Source organism: Pelmatolapia mariae, linkage group LG9 (assembly GCF_036321145.2).
Source record: "Pelmatolapia mariae isolate MD_Pm_ZW linkage group LG9, Pm_UMD_F_2, whole genome shotgun sequence".
NCBI classification, from domain to species: Eukaryota; Metazoa; Chordata; class Actinopteri; order Cichliformes; family Cichlidae; genus Pelmatolapia; species Pelmatolapia mariae.
The window spans coordinates 29,148,392-29,162,308 of record NC_086235.1 but is presented as its reverse complement, the minus strand read 5'-3'; the positions used below and the strand labels follow the sequence as shown (position 1 = coordinate 29,162,308).

At 39.9% G+C, this 13,917-nt stretch overlaps 1 protein-coding gene across 1 annotated transcript; it reads right to left on the bottom strand.

Annotated features, from left to right (window-relative positions):
- Positions 1 to 331: 331 nt before the first annotated feature.
- On the bottom strand, positions 332 to 12,191 carry LOC134634550 (leukocyte elastase inhibitor-like). The gene is made up of 9 exons (XM_063483813.1): positions 12,096 to 12,191; positions 11,566 to 11,747; positions 10,532 to 10,672; positions 9,670 to 9,787; positions 5,773 to 5,915; positions 3,843 to 3,920; positions 3,649 to 3,738; positions 1,297 to 1,477; positions 332 to 674 (listed from the first exon to the last, which is right to left on the bottom strand). Exons 2-9 carry the CDS (start codon positions 11,740 to 11,742, stop codon positions 433 to 435), a joined length of 1,170 nt encoding a protein of 389 aa, XP_063339883.1. The 5' UTR covers positions 11,743 to 11,747; positions 12,096 to 12,191; the 3' UTR covers positions 332 to 432.
- Between the last annotated feature and the right edge of the window lie 1,726 nt (positions 12,192 to 13,917).

Genomic DNA, 13,917 nt, shown 5'->3' with positions numbered 1-13,917 from the left:
AAATACAGATACCATTTCCTGGTCACCATCTAGGGCAGAACTGGGCATTGCACATCCTGTGGGCCACATGTGGCTCATTGGTTGTCCCTAATCAGCCAGTGTGAGGTCAATAAGAAATTAAGATCAACGTAAATTATACATCATGCAGCAATTTGTCTCATTACAGCCACTAAACAGTCTTTCATAAATTTCTGATCAGAAGATGGCACATCTGAAGAGTATGATATAAACATCTGATCAGATAACATTTAAAGATAAGAAAGTTTTGAAAGTAGAAAAATACAAAATGCAATATACAAAACATAGAAAAAAACGCATAGTATAGAGCTGTATATTAATATGAATACAGCGCTGTTGTGCAGTGATTTTGAAAGGTTCTCCAACTAAACACTAAAGACTTCTGGTACTGAGCTGCTGTAAAGGACACAGAGCTCACACAGGGCAGCAGAACCGACCAGCTAACAGGATGTTCATGGTGGGGTTATGTCTGATGAAGAAGAGGAAGGGGTGGTCTGCGATGAAGGATTTTAAATCAAAATTGCCCCGCCTTATCACGCCCATAGCCTCACCCCAAACCATAACTTCAAAAGTAGCCTCAGTTCCCTTCTCGTGGACCTCCACAAAAGCCTTGTGGATGACTTTTGAAAGTACCAGATCTTTGTGCCCAGACATGCCTGTGACAGAGAAGTGAAAGGAGAACATTTTAAATGAACATAATGCTGCATTTTCATTTGTTTATCTGAGAGGATTTTTTCAAAATTAAAAATCTGATAAGTCTAGGTGGTGATATAGATCACCTGGCTGAGCTGACAACTAAAATACCAAAGGTGCTGCAGGAGCCTGGGTTTGAGTGTTTCCAGACCACTTACTGCATGCCATTCAACTCATCCTCTCCCTTTATTCCTCCCAACTATTCTGTCAAAGTGTAATATCTCCCAAATAACCATGAAAAAAAAAGCCCCTTCATAATGTCACTTTAACAGCCTGTCATTAGTGATTAGTGTCAGAGAGTACAGCTGGTTTAGGATGAACCAGAACACCTCCCTGACTGTCTGTCAGTATTATAGTATTAAAAGTATCAGGACTGTCATATAAAAGTCCACCAGTCCATTCAAAACCAGCATCAAAGCTTAGATCCTGCTTTTAAAATCTCACAGTAGTACGATCATCAAACAAGACAAACAATCTGCTGAAATAAGCAGCTCCATGGTCTTTTGGAGAACTCTGTCACTGCTGGAGCATTGTTGCTCTACACTCTGTTCATAAACACCAATAAACTGCAAACGTATGTCTCACCAGAGAAGTCACACTTTGTGTGATGAAAAGCGTCCACCATGCCCATGCTGCTCAGGACTGTGTTCAGGTCATACGTCTCCTCCAGTGTAAATCGAGGCAGCCTCACATCAATATAACATGTTTGCATCTGGCCTGGATGAGTCCAAGCCACAAATTTCTCAGAGGTCAGCTCCTTCTCCAGCTGGGATGGAAACAATATCACTTATTAGAGATTGTGTGTGTGTGTGTGTGTAAAATTAGTGAACTAGTCAAATAATCATTGCTATTGCCACTAGTTAGTTTCAGATTTACTAGTAATTTAAACCATTTTATTTATAAAATGGTTTTTATCATTTTATTGATAAATTTACCAATAAATTGTAAATTGTGGTGTCCTAAATGTTATGCAGTCATCTGCCACCAAACAGAGCACCGTTGTTGAGAAATGCCATAAATCCATTAATATCGGCGTGATCTTTTTGTTAAATTATTATTGTTGTTTAATTAACTATTATTGCTACTTAAAGAATAAAAAATAGGATCGCAGCCAGGGCTCTAGAATAACTTTTTGCCATGGTTGCACTGGTGCGCCTAACTTTTTTTCCTAGGTGCACCCAAATTTTTCAGTCGCATCGCTAAACACTGCAGCTTTACATGCTCACTTTTATTTTTTTATTTTATTTTTTTTAAATTGTTGTCCATACAGACAATATTGATTTGTAAATGATTAACTGACAATCTTGTCAACACAAAGTTCTTTATTTGGAGCACATTTCTACAAGAAAGATAAGTTACCATATTTTTTGGACCATAAGGCGCACCAGATTATAAGGTGCATTAAGCGAAATCAAACAGTCAGATAAGTGAAACTTTACTCAACTCATTCTTCTTGCTACCATTGATTCATTAATGTTGAATTCTCTAGTAACTGCTCTGCTGCATGACTGATACAAGTTTGAAATCTGCTTTGTAAGCATGTCTCTTAACAGTTGCCATTTTGGGGTCCTTATACGCACAAAATATGGTAATATTATGTTGAACCACGGTACGTATTACTCTGCGAGGGTCCTGACTACGGTAGCTGTAACGCTCCAGCAATCCATCAAGTGGTGCGGCTTCGTAGCTTACCAAAGTTGTACTAAAACATTTTGACAGATTTTGAGCACCGTGCACCACATAAAATCTTTTCCCGGTCAGTAAGCACAACCAGAAATCATACATAGGGCGCACTTTTGAGGAGATGAAAGGATTTTAAGCGTGCCTCATAGTCCAAAAAATACAATACTGAAAAAGTTCTTGTGCTTAAAGTGCTTCACTGAGCTGAAATTTAAACTTAAAATATCTCAAGATACATAAAATAAAAATAAAGTCAAAATTAAAAAAGCCTCAAAGGCTTCGAACTGAACATCTCAATATCTGAACATCTAACCTGTTGTTGACCACACAGAGACTTTCAGAGTTGCTGAGATTTTTTTTTTTTTTTAGTTGAACGGCTGGTCACACTGATGCGACCCAGGATTTTTTTTAGTTGCACCATTACGAAATTAGGTCGCATTTGCAACCAAATTGGTCGCACAGCTGCAACCGACAGAAAATAGCTTTCTCCCAATGGTGATTGGGCTTCCCCTTAGGGATAGGGTGAGTTCAGTTATTCAAAAAAAAGCTCAGAGTAGAGCTGCTGCTACCCCACATCAAAAGGAGGAAGCTGAGGGGGCACCTCCAGGTTAAGGTGCTCCCACCAGGCATACACCGTGACCTGCTGGAGAGAATAAATCTATCAGCTGGCCTGGGAAAACCTTAACATTTCCCCAGATAAGCTGAAAGAGAGAGAAGTTTAGGTTTCTCTGCTGTCTGTGCTACCACACTTCACATAAGCACATGAAAATGGATGGATGATTTATTGTTTTGTTATTTTAAATTTAAACTTCTTTTGAAGTGATTGTCATGAATTCTCGAACGGCAGCGGTCATCCATTATGCACGGCACAATGTGCCAAACTCTTCAGCTGCAGTTCATTCATATTGGTATGTTACTGTTTATATTCCAATAATGTGAGAACATCTCTTGTAGGAAAATGTTTTCTTATCATATTTAATATATTTCAAGTGTTTTTCTTCTTTATTGTCTGTTTGGAGGATAATGTGCAGTGTGAGGTGAGGTGCTGCACAGTTAAGCAGCATGATTCATTCAAGAATGTCATTAAAAGTTTTCAAATTACTTTGTTTAGTTTTTGACATTAAGCAGTTTTCAGATTTCAGATTTAGTCTGAGAGTTTCTCAGTTTTAGACTATTCAGTCAGTCGGATTTGTTTTCTCCGTTTAGTTGACTAAGAAATGAGTCGCCAGGAACATCCCGAGTGTGTAAGTGTTCTACCTTCTCCAGTCCTGTTGTATCATCCTCTATCTCTGCAGGTAAAAAGATGAGCATGCTCACTTCCTCCCCACTGTAAGGCATCTCTAGAATCTGTCCAGCACACGGTTTCAAACATTACTGCACATAAATTTACTGATACACATACATTACAATCACTCAGTCTCTCAGTGAAATCTTATAAATATAATGGTTACCCTGCAGTTTGCCTCTTCGATGAAGGCACACGCAAAGTCTTCTTCCTGTTTCATCATCTTCACAGGCTTTGAGTCATTCTGAAGACAAACAAGAAATTACATTTGACATTAAATAACATTTTTTTTAATATATTCATTGAAATATGTCTTGTATGCAAAAGTGAATTAAATGACTCTGAAAATGAAAGAGACAAAAATTTGCCTTTGAAGCTGTGTATCATGAATACTCATTCCCAGTCACAGATGTATTCTCATGAATTTTATTAAAGTAGTTTGTAAAGAAGCTTTGCATGTCATACACTCCCAAATAAATCTTATTTATCTTACGCTGGGTCTTATTGCAGTCTCACGTTAATATTTTAGCTATTCACCTTTAAAGCTCCCTCCTCTTTAGGAGCCCATTTTGATTGGCTGTCCCTCTTTAACAATTCAATTCAATTTCATTTATACAGCGCCAAATCACAACATTTGCCTCAAGGCACTTTATATTGTAAGGCAGACCCTACAATAATACATACAGAGAAAAAAAAGCCCAAAATCATATGACCCCCTATGAGCAAGCACTTTGGTGACAGTGGGAAGGAAAAACTCCCTTTTAACAGGAAGAAACCTCCAGCAGAACCAGGCTCAGGGAGGGGCGGGGCCATCTGCTGCGACCGGTTGGGGTGAGAGAAGGAAAACAGAATAAAAGACATGCTGTGGAAGAGAGACAGAGATTAATAACAAGTATGATTCAATGCAGAGAGGTCTACTAACACATAGTAAGTGAAAAAGAAATACTCAGTGCATCATGGGAATCCACCAGCAGCCTACACCTATTGCAGCATAACTAAAGGAGGATTCAGGGTCACCTGATCCAGCCCTAACTAGATACTTTATCAAAACGGAAAATTTTAAGCGCAACTAAAAAGTAGAAATAGTGTCTGAGGAGTGGCTGCTATTTCTGACATATCACGCAGAGGTAAGAGCAGAAAAACTGAAACCGATCATTTAGAGAAGTCTGAAACAGTCTATTTAAGGAATTACAGTAGTCCAGGCTGGACTACTGTAATTCCTTATTATCAGGATGTCCTAAAAACTCGCTGAAAAGCCTTCAGCTGATCCAAAATGCTGCAGCAAGGGTACTGACAGGGACTAGAAAGAGAGAGCATATTTCTCCTGTTTTGGCTTCCCTTCATTGGCTTCCTGTTAAATCCAGAATTGAATTCAAAATCCTGCTCCTCACATACAAGGTCTTAAATAATCAGGCCCCATCTTATCTTAATGACCTTGTAGTGCCATATCACCCTATTAGAGCACTTCGCTCTCGCTCTGCAGGCTTACTTGTTGTTCCTAGAGTATTTAAAAGTAGAATGGGAGGGAGAGCCTTCAGTTTTCAGGCCCCTCTTCTGTGGAACCAGCTTCCAGTTTGGATTCGGGAGACAGACACTATCTCTACTTTCAAGATTAGGCTTAAAACTTTCCTTTTTGCTAAAGCATATAGTTAGGGCTGGACCAGGTGACCCTGAATCCTCCCTTAGTTATGCTGCAATAGACGTAGGCTGCCGGGGATTCCCATGATGCATTGAGTTTTTCCTTTCCAGTCACCTTTCTCACTCACTATGTGTTAATCGACCTCTCTGCATTGAATCATACCTGCTATTAATCTCTGTCTCTCTTCCACAGCATGTCTTTTATCCTGTCTAGTTATCTACTGTACAATATAAAGCGCCTTGAGGCGACTTTTGTTGTGATTTGGCGCTATATAAATAAAATTGAATTGAATTGAATTGAAACCTGAGCTTTGGCTCACAGGATTTACTTGTGCATTTGCTCATGATTTGAAACTGTCCATGTTTAATATGACTAACCACAGCAGAAACAGTATATACACTTTATAATGTTATAGTTTCAGACCCTCATATTTCATAGTCAGTGTTCTCTGTTTTACCTTATTAAGCCAAAATTGAGCATCATAAGTTTCAGACCACAAGAAATCTTTAATCCAGCTGCCGTTGAAGAGGGTGGCAGTGAACAACACCAGCCTGGTCAGTTCATTCAAATCATCTTCATCCACCACCTCTGTGATGTTACCTGGTGACAGAAGTAAAACCAAATGTAAACATTGAGAAGTAAAGCCTCAAAGACTGCAGCAAAGTTTTCATCCACAAATCTATGAAACCATGATGGACCCCACACTCTTTCAGCCTTTGTAGGCCAGAGAAACATGATGAGTTTTACAAATGCTGTTAATCAGAGAATATTCTTTGACTATTAGTGAAACCTGAAGATATTATTCATCAGCACAACATGTGAATATTTAGGTCAAGTAAGGATGCACAGCCATTTTGGTTAATCGTTACATGACAAATGTAACAACTCATTGTTAAAGTACTTAAAAATCCTGCTTTTTCTACCTGAGATACGATGAATGAGGTAAACAAGGGACATCAGATAAGCAGGTAAAGTTACATTAATATGTACTGTTCCACAAGATGGCGCTCCTCTCTATATTTCTTCATAATTCTTCATGCACATCCTCAATGCTCTACATATACTTGAGTTGAGCTTCAGTCAAGGTCAACACATCTGGATGTAAACAAAGAATTCTGGTGCCTGGCAGCCACCTTGGAAGTAAATTAGACTACCATTAATGCTATGCCAGCACAAACAGGCAGGGAAACAGTGGCTGAAAAGAAAAAGTGAACAGAGGACTGTGCAGACACTGATGAAGGTGGTTCTGGGATCCAGAGATCACTGCTGAAACTGCTTGAAGCACTGTGGGTTAAATCAGGATTAACGGTGGAAGGCAGCCCTTTGACAAACCCTGGTCATAGGTCTGTAAGCTTCTTCACTCTTTAAAACTATCTTAAGTACATCTACCATCACTTCTGAGCAGCAGAAGAGGAAAAAAAAAGTCATTCAGTATTTTCATGGTATCCTTACAGGTGCACACTCCTCACCTTAGAGCAGGGGTGTCAAACTCAATTGCACAGGGGGCCAAAACTCAAGGCACACTTTAAGTCGCGGGCCAAACAAGATAAACATTTATTGAACACACTAAAACAATGTTTTTTAAACATAAATATGAATAAAAACAGATAGGAATATTATTCCAGATTAAATAAACTTAAAAAAATAACTTTAACTTTAAATATTTTGCTCTTCATAAAAATATATCCTGTCAAAATTATGCAAGTTAGAAATATGAACATGCAGCCAAAACCCCCAGAAAAAATAAATGAAGGCATACACAAGGTTGGAGCTGCATGTAGACGGAGCTGGGGCATTGCTTCAGGAATGGAACTGATAAACTGTGCGGGCCATTCAGTGTCATACTTTCCCTTGAGTGTATCATTACACTGCAGCTCCATCTGAATCTGCACAGATGCAGTTCAGCAAAGTCCGCTGACTTGGTTCAACATTACTTGCCAACAGGGAAAGTGAGGCAGGTTGCACTGGTGCATTTATGACAGCTTCACTTGAAATTAGTGATGGTAAATTTGATTCTTTTTACTGAATCGAGTTTTAATGAGTCACTCACCAAAGTGAATCGGGTTTCTTGAGTCATTTGAGTCACTGAGTCAGTTGACCAGAGAGTGCAAAAATGTATATTTTCACTCAAACTTAATTTGTTTCTCTTTTAATTTAAAACCTACTGCTAAGATGAATGATTGTAAAAGAAAACAACTATTTTCCTTAGAGCAAAAAAGAGCAAAAAAATTCTAAAGGGAACATTTATTTATTTTTATTTTATTGGTATTTTCCTTAAATGTGTCAAATATATATTTTCTCATCTAAATGTCCACTGAGCTGTGAGCCAGGGGGCGGTAAAGTGCCTTAACATTGGTTGCCAACCAAGAAGAAGAAGAAGAAGAAGAAGCTGTGAGCCAGGAGGGAGGGGGTGAGTGAGTGAGTGAGTGATTCGTAACAGGAAGGGAGGGGGTGAGTGAGTGAGTGATTCGTAACAGGAAGGGAGGGGGTGAGTGAGTGAGTCAGTGATTCGTTCAACTCGTTTGAGCTGTGAGCCAGGAGGGAGGGGGTTAGTGAGTCCTGAGTGATTCGCTTATGCTATGATTCAGCACAGCAAGGGAGGGGGTGAGTACCTCAAATGTGCTGTTAGCATGCTAGCTGAGCGATGCTACTGTGAACCGAGGAGCTATTGTCTTGATGTGAGCTTCTACTCAGGGTTTTTTCTTCCAGTTCAGAGCAGGAATGTTTTTGTTAAGAAACTGGCTGTTGTTTATTTCCCCACAATTTTAATTATAAGCTAGATATATTTCTACTAATGGAATTAGTTTGCTAACAGCAACAGGGATGAGTCAGTGAGTCAGCTGCGCTTGTGAATCATGATTCACGAGTCAGTAAAGTGATTCTCGAGTATTGAACGATTCGAACATCACTACTTGAAATGCCTTCACCGCATCATACATGCCATGTCCATGAACTGACAGATTTCCTTGCTGAGCTCAAAAACTCTATTGAGAATTTTTATCCCAACTCAGCCAACAGACCTCTGTATGATAAGGAATGTCGGCAAACTCTGAATCTATTTCCCGCATAATAGACTGAAATTGACGGTGATTTAAATTTTTAGCTCAGATAAAATATCGGGTTTGCATTACGGTGATCGTTACATGCTCCATTTTTAGGACTTTACCACACAGCCTTTCCTGGTGTATGATGCAGTGATATGCTGATAACTCACCGGTACAGTTCTCCTCCTGCATCTTTACTCGCATCCTGCTGACTAGTCCGCTTTTTTCACCGCACAACACCGGCGCTCCATCTGTTGTAAGTCCAACAAGTTTGTCCCAGGGCAGTTTCATGGCGGTTACACTTTGACATACGTTTTAAAAAAAAAAAAGTCTTTTCCTGTCGTTGTCCCGTGCATCGATTTAATGTCCAATATTTCCTCTCCACTGATGAAGATGGCCAGCTGTGCAATGTCCATCATGTCTGTACTTTCATCCACAGCAAGAGAGTATGCAATAAAGTTTTTGCTTCTTTCACACAACTGTGTTCTTAAATCAGTGGCCATCTCACAAACCCGATCAGCAATCGTATTTCTCCTCGGGCTCATATTTGCCAAAATCTGCGTTTTGTCTGGACACAAGACGTCCCACACCTTCATCATGCAGCTCTTCAGAGTGGTACCAGGCTGATTTGGCTTTCTCCTCTGCTACAATAAAACTTGCTTTCACAACAGCTTCACTTTGTGATTTTGCTCTGGTGAAACACGTCTGCTGAAATGTCAGATTCTTCTTTAGCTCTTCTACTTTCTGTAGTTTCTGCTCTGCATTTAGGTTTTTCAGCTTATCCTGACGTTTTGTCTCGTAGTGCCGTCTTAAATTAAATTCCTTAATTACAGCCACATTAGCTCCACTAATAAGACACACGGGTTTACCAGCAATGTCTGTAAACATATATTCAGTCACCCACTGGCGCTGAAAGGCTCTGCTTTCAGAATCAACTTTTCTCTCCACCATTGTGAGCGGCTAGCTTCGCAATAACAGAGGTTTGACTTGACTGATGCGGGAATGTTCCCAGTTAGCCTAGCGTTCAGCAAGGAGGCTGCAGCGCTGCATTATGGGATCTGTAGTTTGTATATTATTAGCGCCTCATATCGCCGGGCCATGCATAACAATAATAGTACATCTATATAAAATGATCTCGCGGGCCGGATATAAATGTACGCCGGGCCGGATGTGACCCACGGGCCTTGACTTTGACACATGTGCCTTAGAGGGTCTTAGCAGGAGCAGTGAGTCCTGCTTATGAAAAACATGTGAACTTGAACTGGACATTAGATGAAGTGATTGTGTGTACATGTGTAAATGTGATCCACCTGGTGTGTGTTTCTGCACCCAGTTGTTGACATCAATCCTGACCTCTTCAGACCTGGTCTTGAAGTCCACAGACTCCAGCACTGTGCTGTAATGTTTCTTGCTTTGTATTAAGAATTCCTGAAACCACATATGACACATTTATAAATTCACTCCAGCAAAGTCTCTGACATCACTGATTCTGATTTACTTCAGGCTGACATGATAAGAAAACACAGTTATATCCACATGATCACACATACCTTATATAAATCACTAACACACTTACAGATTCTGATCAGTCATTCTGAGCAGCCAGAGGAATATCAGAATCAGAATCAGCATACGTTATTAATCCCCAGGAAAATTATGTGGGTCACACTTGCTCTAGTACAGTAACATTAACAAAAACAGACTAGACTATTTCACAATAATATATCTTAAGATATAAGGAATAGCACAATATATACAAATCATCAAATAATAAATATCTAGGGTTGACTGATGTGATTATAAATAAATATCAAGAAAATTCATCCAGAGTTTCTACTTTACTTGCTTATATGTTGAGCTGCTGCTCTCATCATCCTTCTTGTTACGACCCGGCTCAAAAGCCGCAACATAAAAAAGGAGACGAATAGCAGAGTGTAGGTGAGAAGAGGTTTTTTCTTCTCACCTCTCTGGAAGCTTGCCTCAGGTGGTTTTATCCACACCTGATTAGGTGTGGCCAATTAGCACCAGCTGAACACATTAAGATGATTAGGGGTTGCAGAGGGACGTAACATTCTCTACAGAACTCACAGCATTTCTCTCTCTGCCTCTCATTTACTCCAAAACACACGAGCGTATGAAGAATCACACTTTACATAAGAAGAAGAAACAGACCTGAGTAAAGGGGCAGGACTTCTCTATGTACAGTCTGTTAGCAACACTGAAGGTAAATAGAGCCTCTGGCCTGTTGAGTTCAGTGAGAAGTTTGGCAAAGCTGCTGTGAACATCACCCCAACAATCCTCGGCTTGCAAGCACTGTGGACAAAACACATTAGTGGATTCAAAGAAGGACACAGAGAAAAAAAATACTGGAACGTCATGTGTGATGATGTTAATGCTTCAAAAACAACTGACTGAGAGACTGAATTTTATTTGGTTTAAACTTTGTGTTTAATTGCCTTTCATTTTAGGTAAGTGTTAAACTAACTTTTGATTTTCTTTCTTTGTTGTTAGATCATTTGTTAGCGTTTGTTTCCCCTGAGTGCCCAGCTTCTTCAACATACCCAAGGAACCTTTCTGTTATCTGGATTCACTTAGCCTAACATTAGCAATGAGTGGTCACATGGACCCTGCACGTCCCAAAAAAGGGTGTGTTGGCATCATCTAACCTAAAAGCGGTGTTTCATAGATCATATTCACAGGTCATCCACAAAAAAATAGTCCCCGTGAGTGCCAACTATTCCAGAAACGTTTTTAAACAGTGGTTAAAAAAATCTATACAGAACATAAAAAATAGAGTAAAACACTTTCTTAAAAGACACACGATTAATGCTGCAGAAAATCAATAATCTTGTGATTAATCACACAGAGCAATAAAATAAACACTTGAAATCCAGCTGATTATTTTATTATGTTGTCACTGAATGTTCTCTCAGTGCTGCTGTATTTCTAAGGTGATGGCAGCAACTTTCAACTGGCTCAATTTAAACACTGAAGGTTACTGTGCCATGGGCTGCAACTTTAAATAAGTAGGTTAGCACATGGTGGGAGAAAAGCAGCCAGGTTTGAGTCTGACCTGTGCCCATTGCTGCATAACCCCCCTGCCCAGATTAACACCAGAGCATCCTGCAATGTGTTAAATGAGTACCACTACAATAACTACTCTGCACTATAATTTTAGTGTTTGTGTGTGAGCATGTGTACTGTACCTCTAACATCTGTGTGGCTGTGTTGCCTCTGGCCCCCAGCATCACCATAGCCAGGGCTGAAGAGATGCTGAACGGGGAGAAAAAGATGTTTCCCGTCTTGTTGTTGCTGCTCAGCTGTTTGAGCAAAGCCAGAGAGAAGGAAGTGTTGTCCTTGGGCAGAGATGTTGCTGATCCCATTGTTTCTGGTACAAAGAAGGGGGGCAGAGAGTTGTTTAATGCACCAAGCAAGATTAATTAAATCTAACTGAGGTTCACTTTATCTAAAAACTACAAAACAACAAAAACTACGGCAGCTGTTATTCAGGGTTTTTGTTTAAATGATATCCTTCATGGTGTGTATGCAGATTTAGTCACAAAGCTCCCAGATAAGTCAGTGAGTTATAAACAGCTGAAAGAGTTAGCATTACTCTTTGGAAAAACTCACATGGAAAGAATCTGCAACAGGATTACAGTTATACACACAAATGTAAATATAGTTTATAGCACATTTGGAAAAACTGAATAAAGTTACGTGACTTACTGACACTCACCTTTCTTTTGTCGTCAGACGGTCAGGATTCTTTCTGGCTTCCGCTTGAAGCGTTTTTCTGTTTGTTTGGGTTTCGTCTTGACCACAACCTCCCCCGGCGCTGATTATATTCTGGACTAGAGAAGTAACAGGCATGAACTCGTCACCTACCTACTGACCAATCAGTTAACTGGAAAACAGCGTCACCATAACCTCGGATCTCTCTGTCTGAGGAGTAGGAGGATCTAAAGTTTTCCTGTAGCGTCTAAAGTCTTCACGTTTCCGTAATGATCAGAAAATAATATAAATGCTTATTGCTTTCCTTTTCCCACATTGTGTGAATTTGTGCTGCCCCGACGTCATGCCAGCGCATATTGGGAATGGCATAGGCACCGATCGGTTTTCTATCGCCCATTTGCTGGGAGTAAGGGCGCCCTCCGTTTGCGAGGTGCGCCTGCTGCTTGCGGCACAGGGAGGAGAGAGCGGGGCGGCGGGGAATTCTCTGGCTGGCTGGAGCAGCATCTAATAACCAAGTCGCAAAATAAAACAAAATAAAAACAAACACGAAAACACCAGACATTATGATACAGACTTATAATTAGCACCGTTGTTTTTTTGAAATTCTATAAAGTGAGCGTGAGAGCCCTCGGTGCGCCTGCTTGCTGCTGAAGTCAAAGTAAACTTTATTGTCATCTTTGCTACATACAGTCCAGTATACAGAGAGATGAGACGACTAGGCTCCAGTTACAGCAGTGGAAGTAAACAAACAATACATTTAAGAGGAGTAATAAAATAAATATACACTTTAGGACTAGGGGTAAAGGGATCAATAACAATTTAAAATTTATAATTTACAGTTTCATGATTTAAAGTCTCAGACGCAACCCGTAGGGGGGGGGGGGGGCTGCTTCCCAAATAGAGCTTCCAAATACAAATAGAGCATGTTGTAAATCCAAACCCATTATCTATTCATGATTTAAATCCTGGGTTGTGCGAAATCCCAGAAATAAACCCTGCAGGTGTAAATTATATCTGTGAGAATGTCGTAGGCACTTTATAAATCTGGAAGTTGTCATGGTCTGGCAGACCGTGGGGATGTGGGGGAGTAGGAGGACCCGTGCGCTCCCCTGACTCCCGTTCCGTGTATTCTTCCCCCGTAGTTTTGTGCTCCGTGTTCTTTGCTTCCTTGTGTCCGTATCCTCGTGCTCACTGCCCTCTTGTTTCCACACTCCTCCTGTGGGAAAATAACAGAGGCAGCGGCAAGGACACACACTCGCACAGGCATACACTCACAGACTAAAACTAAGGGCAACTAATTAAGGGCAACTGCCAGTTGCTGACACATTTTGTACTCACTAAAAACGGACCTGCAGACTTTGCATGTTTCTTCACAGGCACACAGACAAAATATATTAAATAAATAAATGCTTTACATGGTCAGTGTGCCATATCTCATCTTTGTGTTTTTACAAATGACAATTTTTAAAGCTGTAAAGCCATCTGTTGTCAAGGTCCCTGTGTCTGCCCCGCCGGCTCAATAACAGTGTTGGTCAAGTTACTTGAAAAAAGTAATTAGTAACTTATTACTGATTACTTCTCCAGAAAAGTAATCCTGTTACTTTACTGATTACTTATTTTCAAAGGTTATTTGACTTGAAGAAATTTGTTTAATATTTAAACCTATTTTCTGCATATTCCAGTATATAAAATCAAATAATTTTTTGTGTGTTTACACTCACTCTTTCAAATAGATGCAAGTAAAACACAGCAGAAAATAAATACAATCAAAGACTCTGTGGCACTAAGTCCTGTTGCTCTTAAATTTATTTTCACCTCTTTAGCAG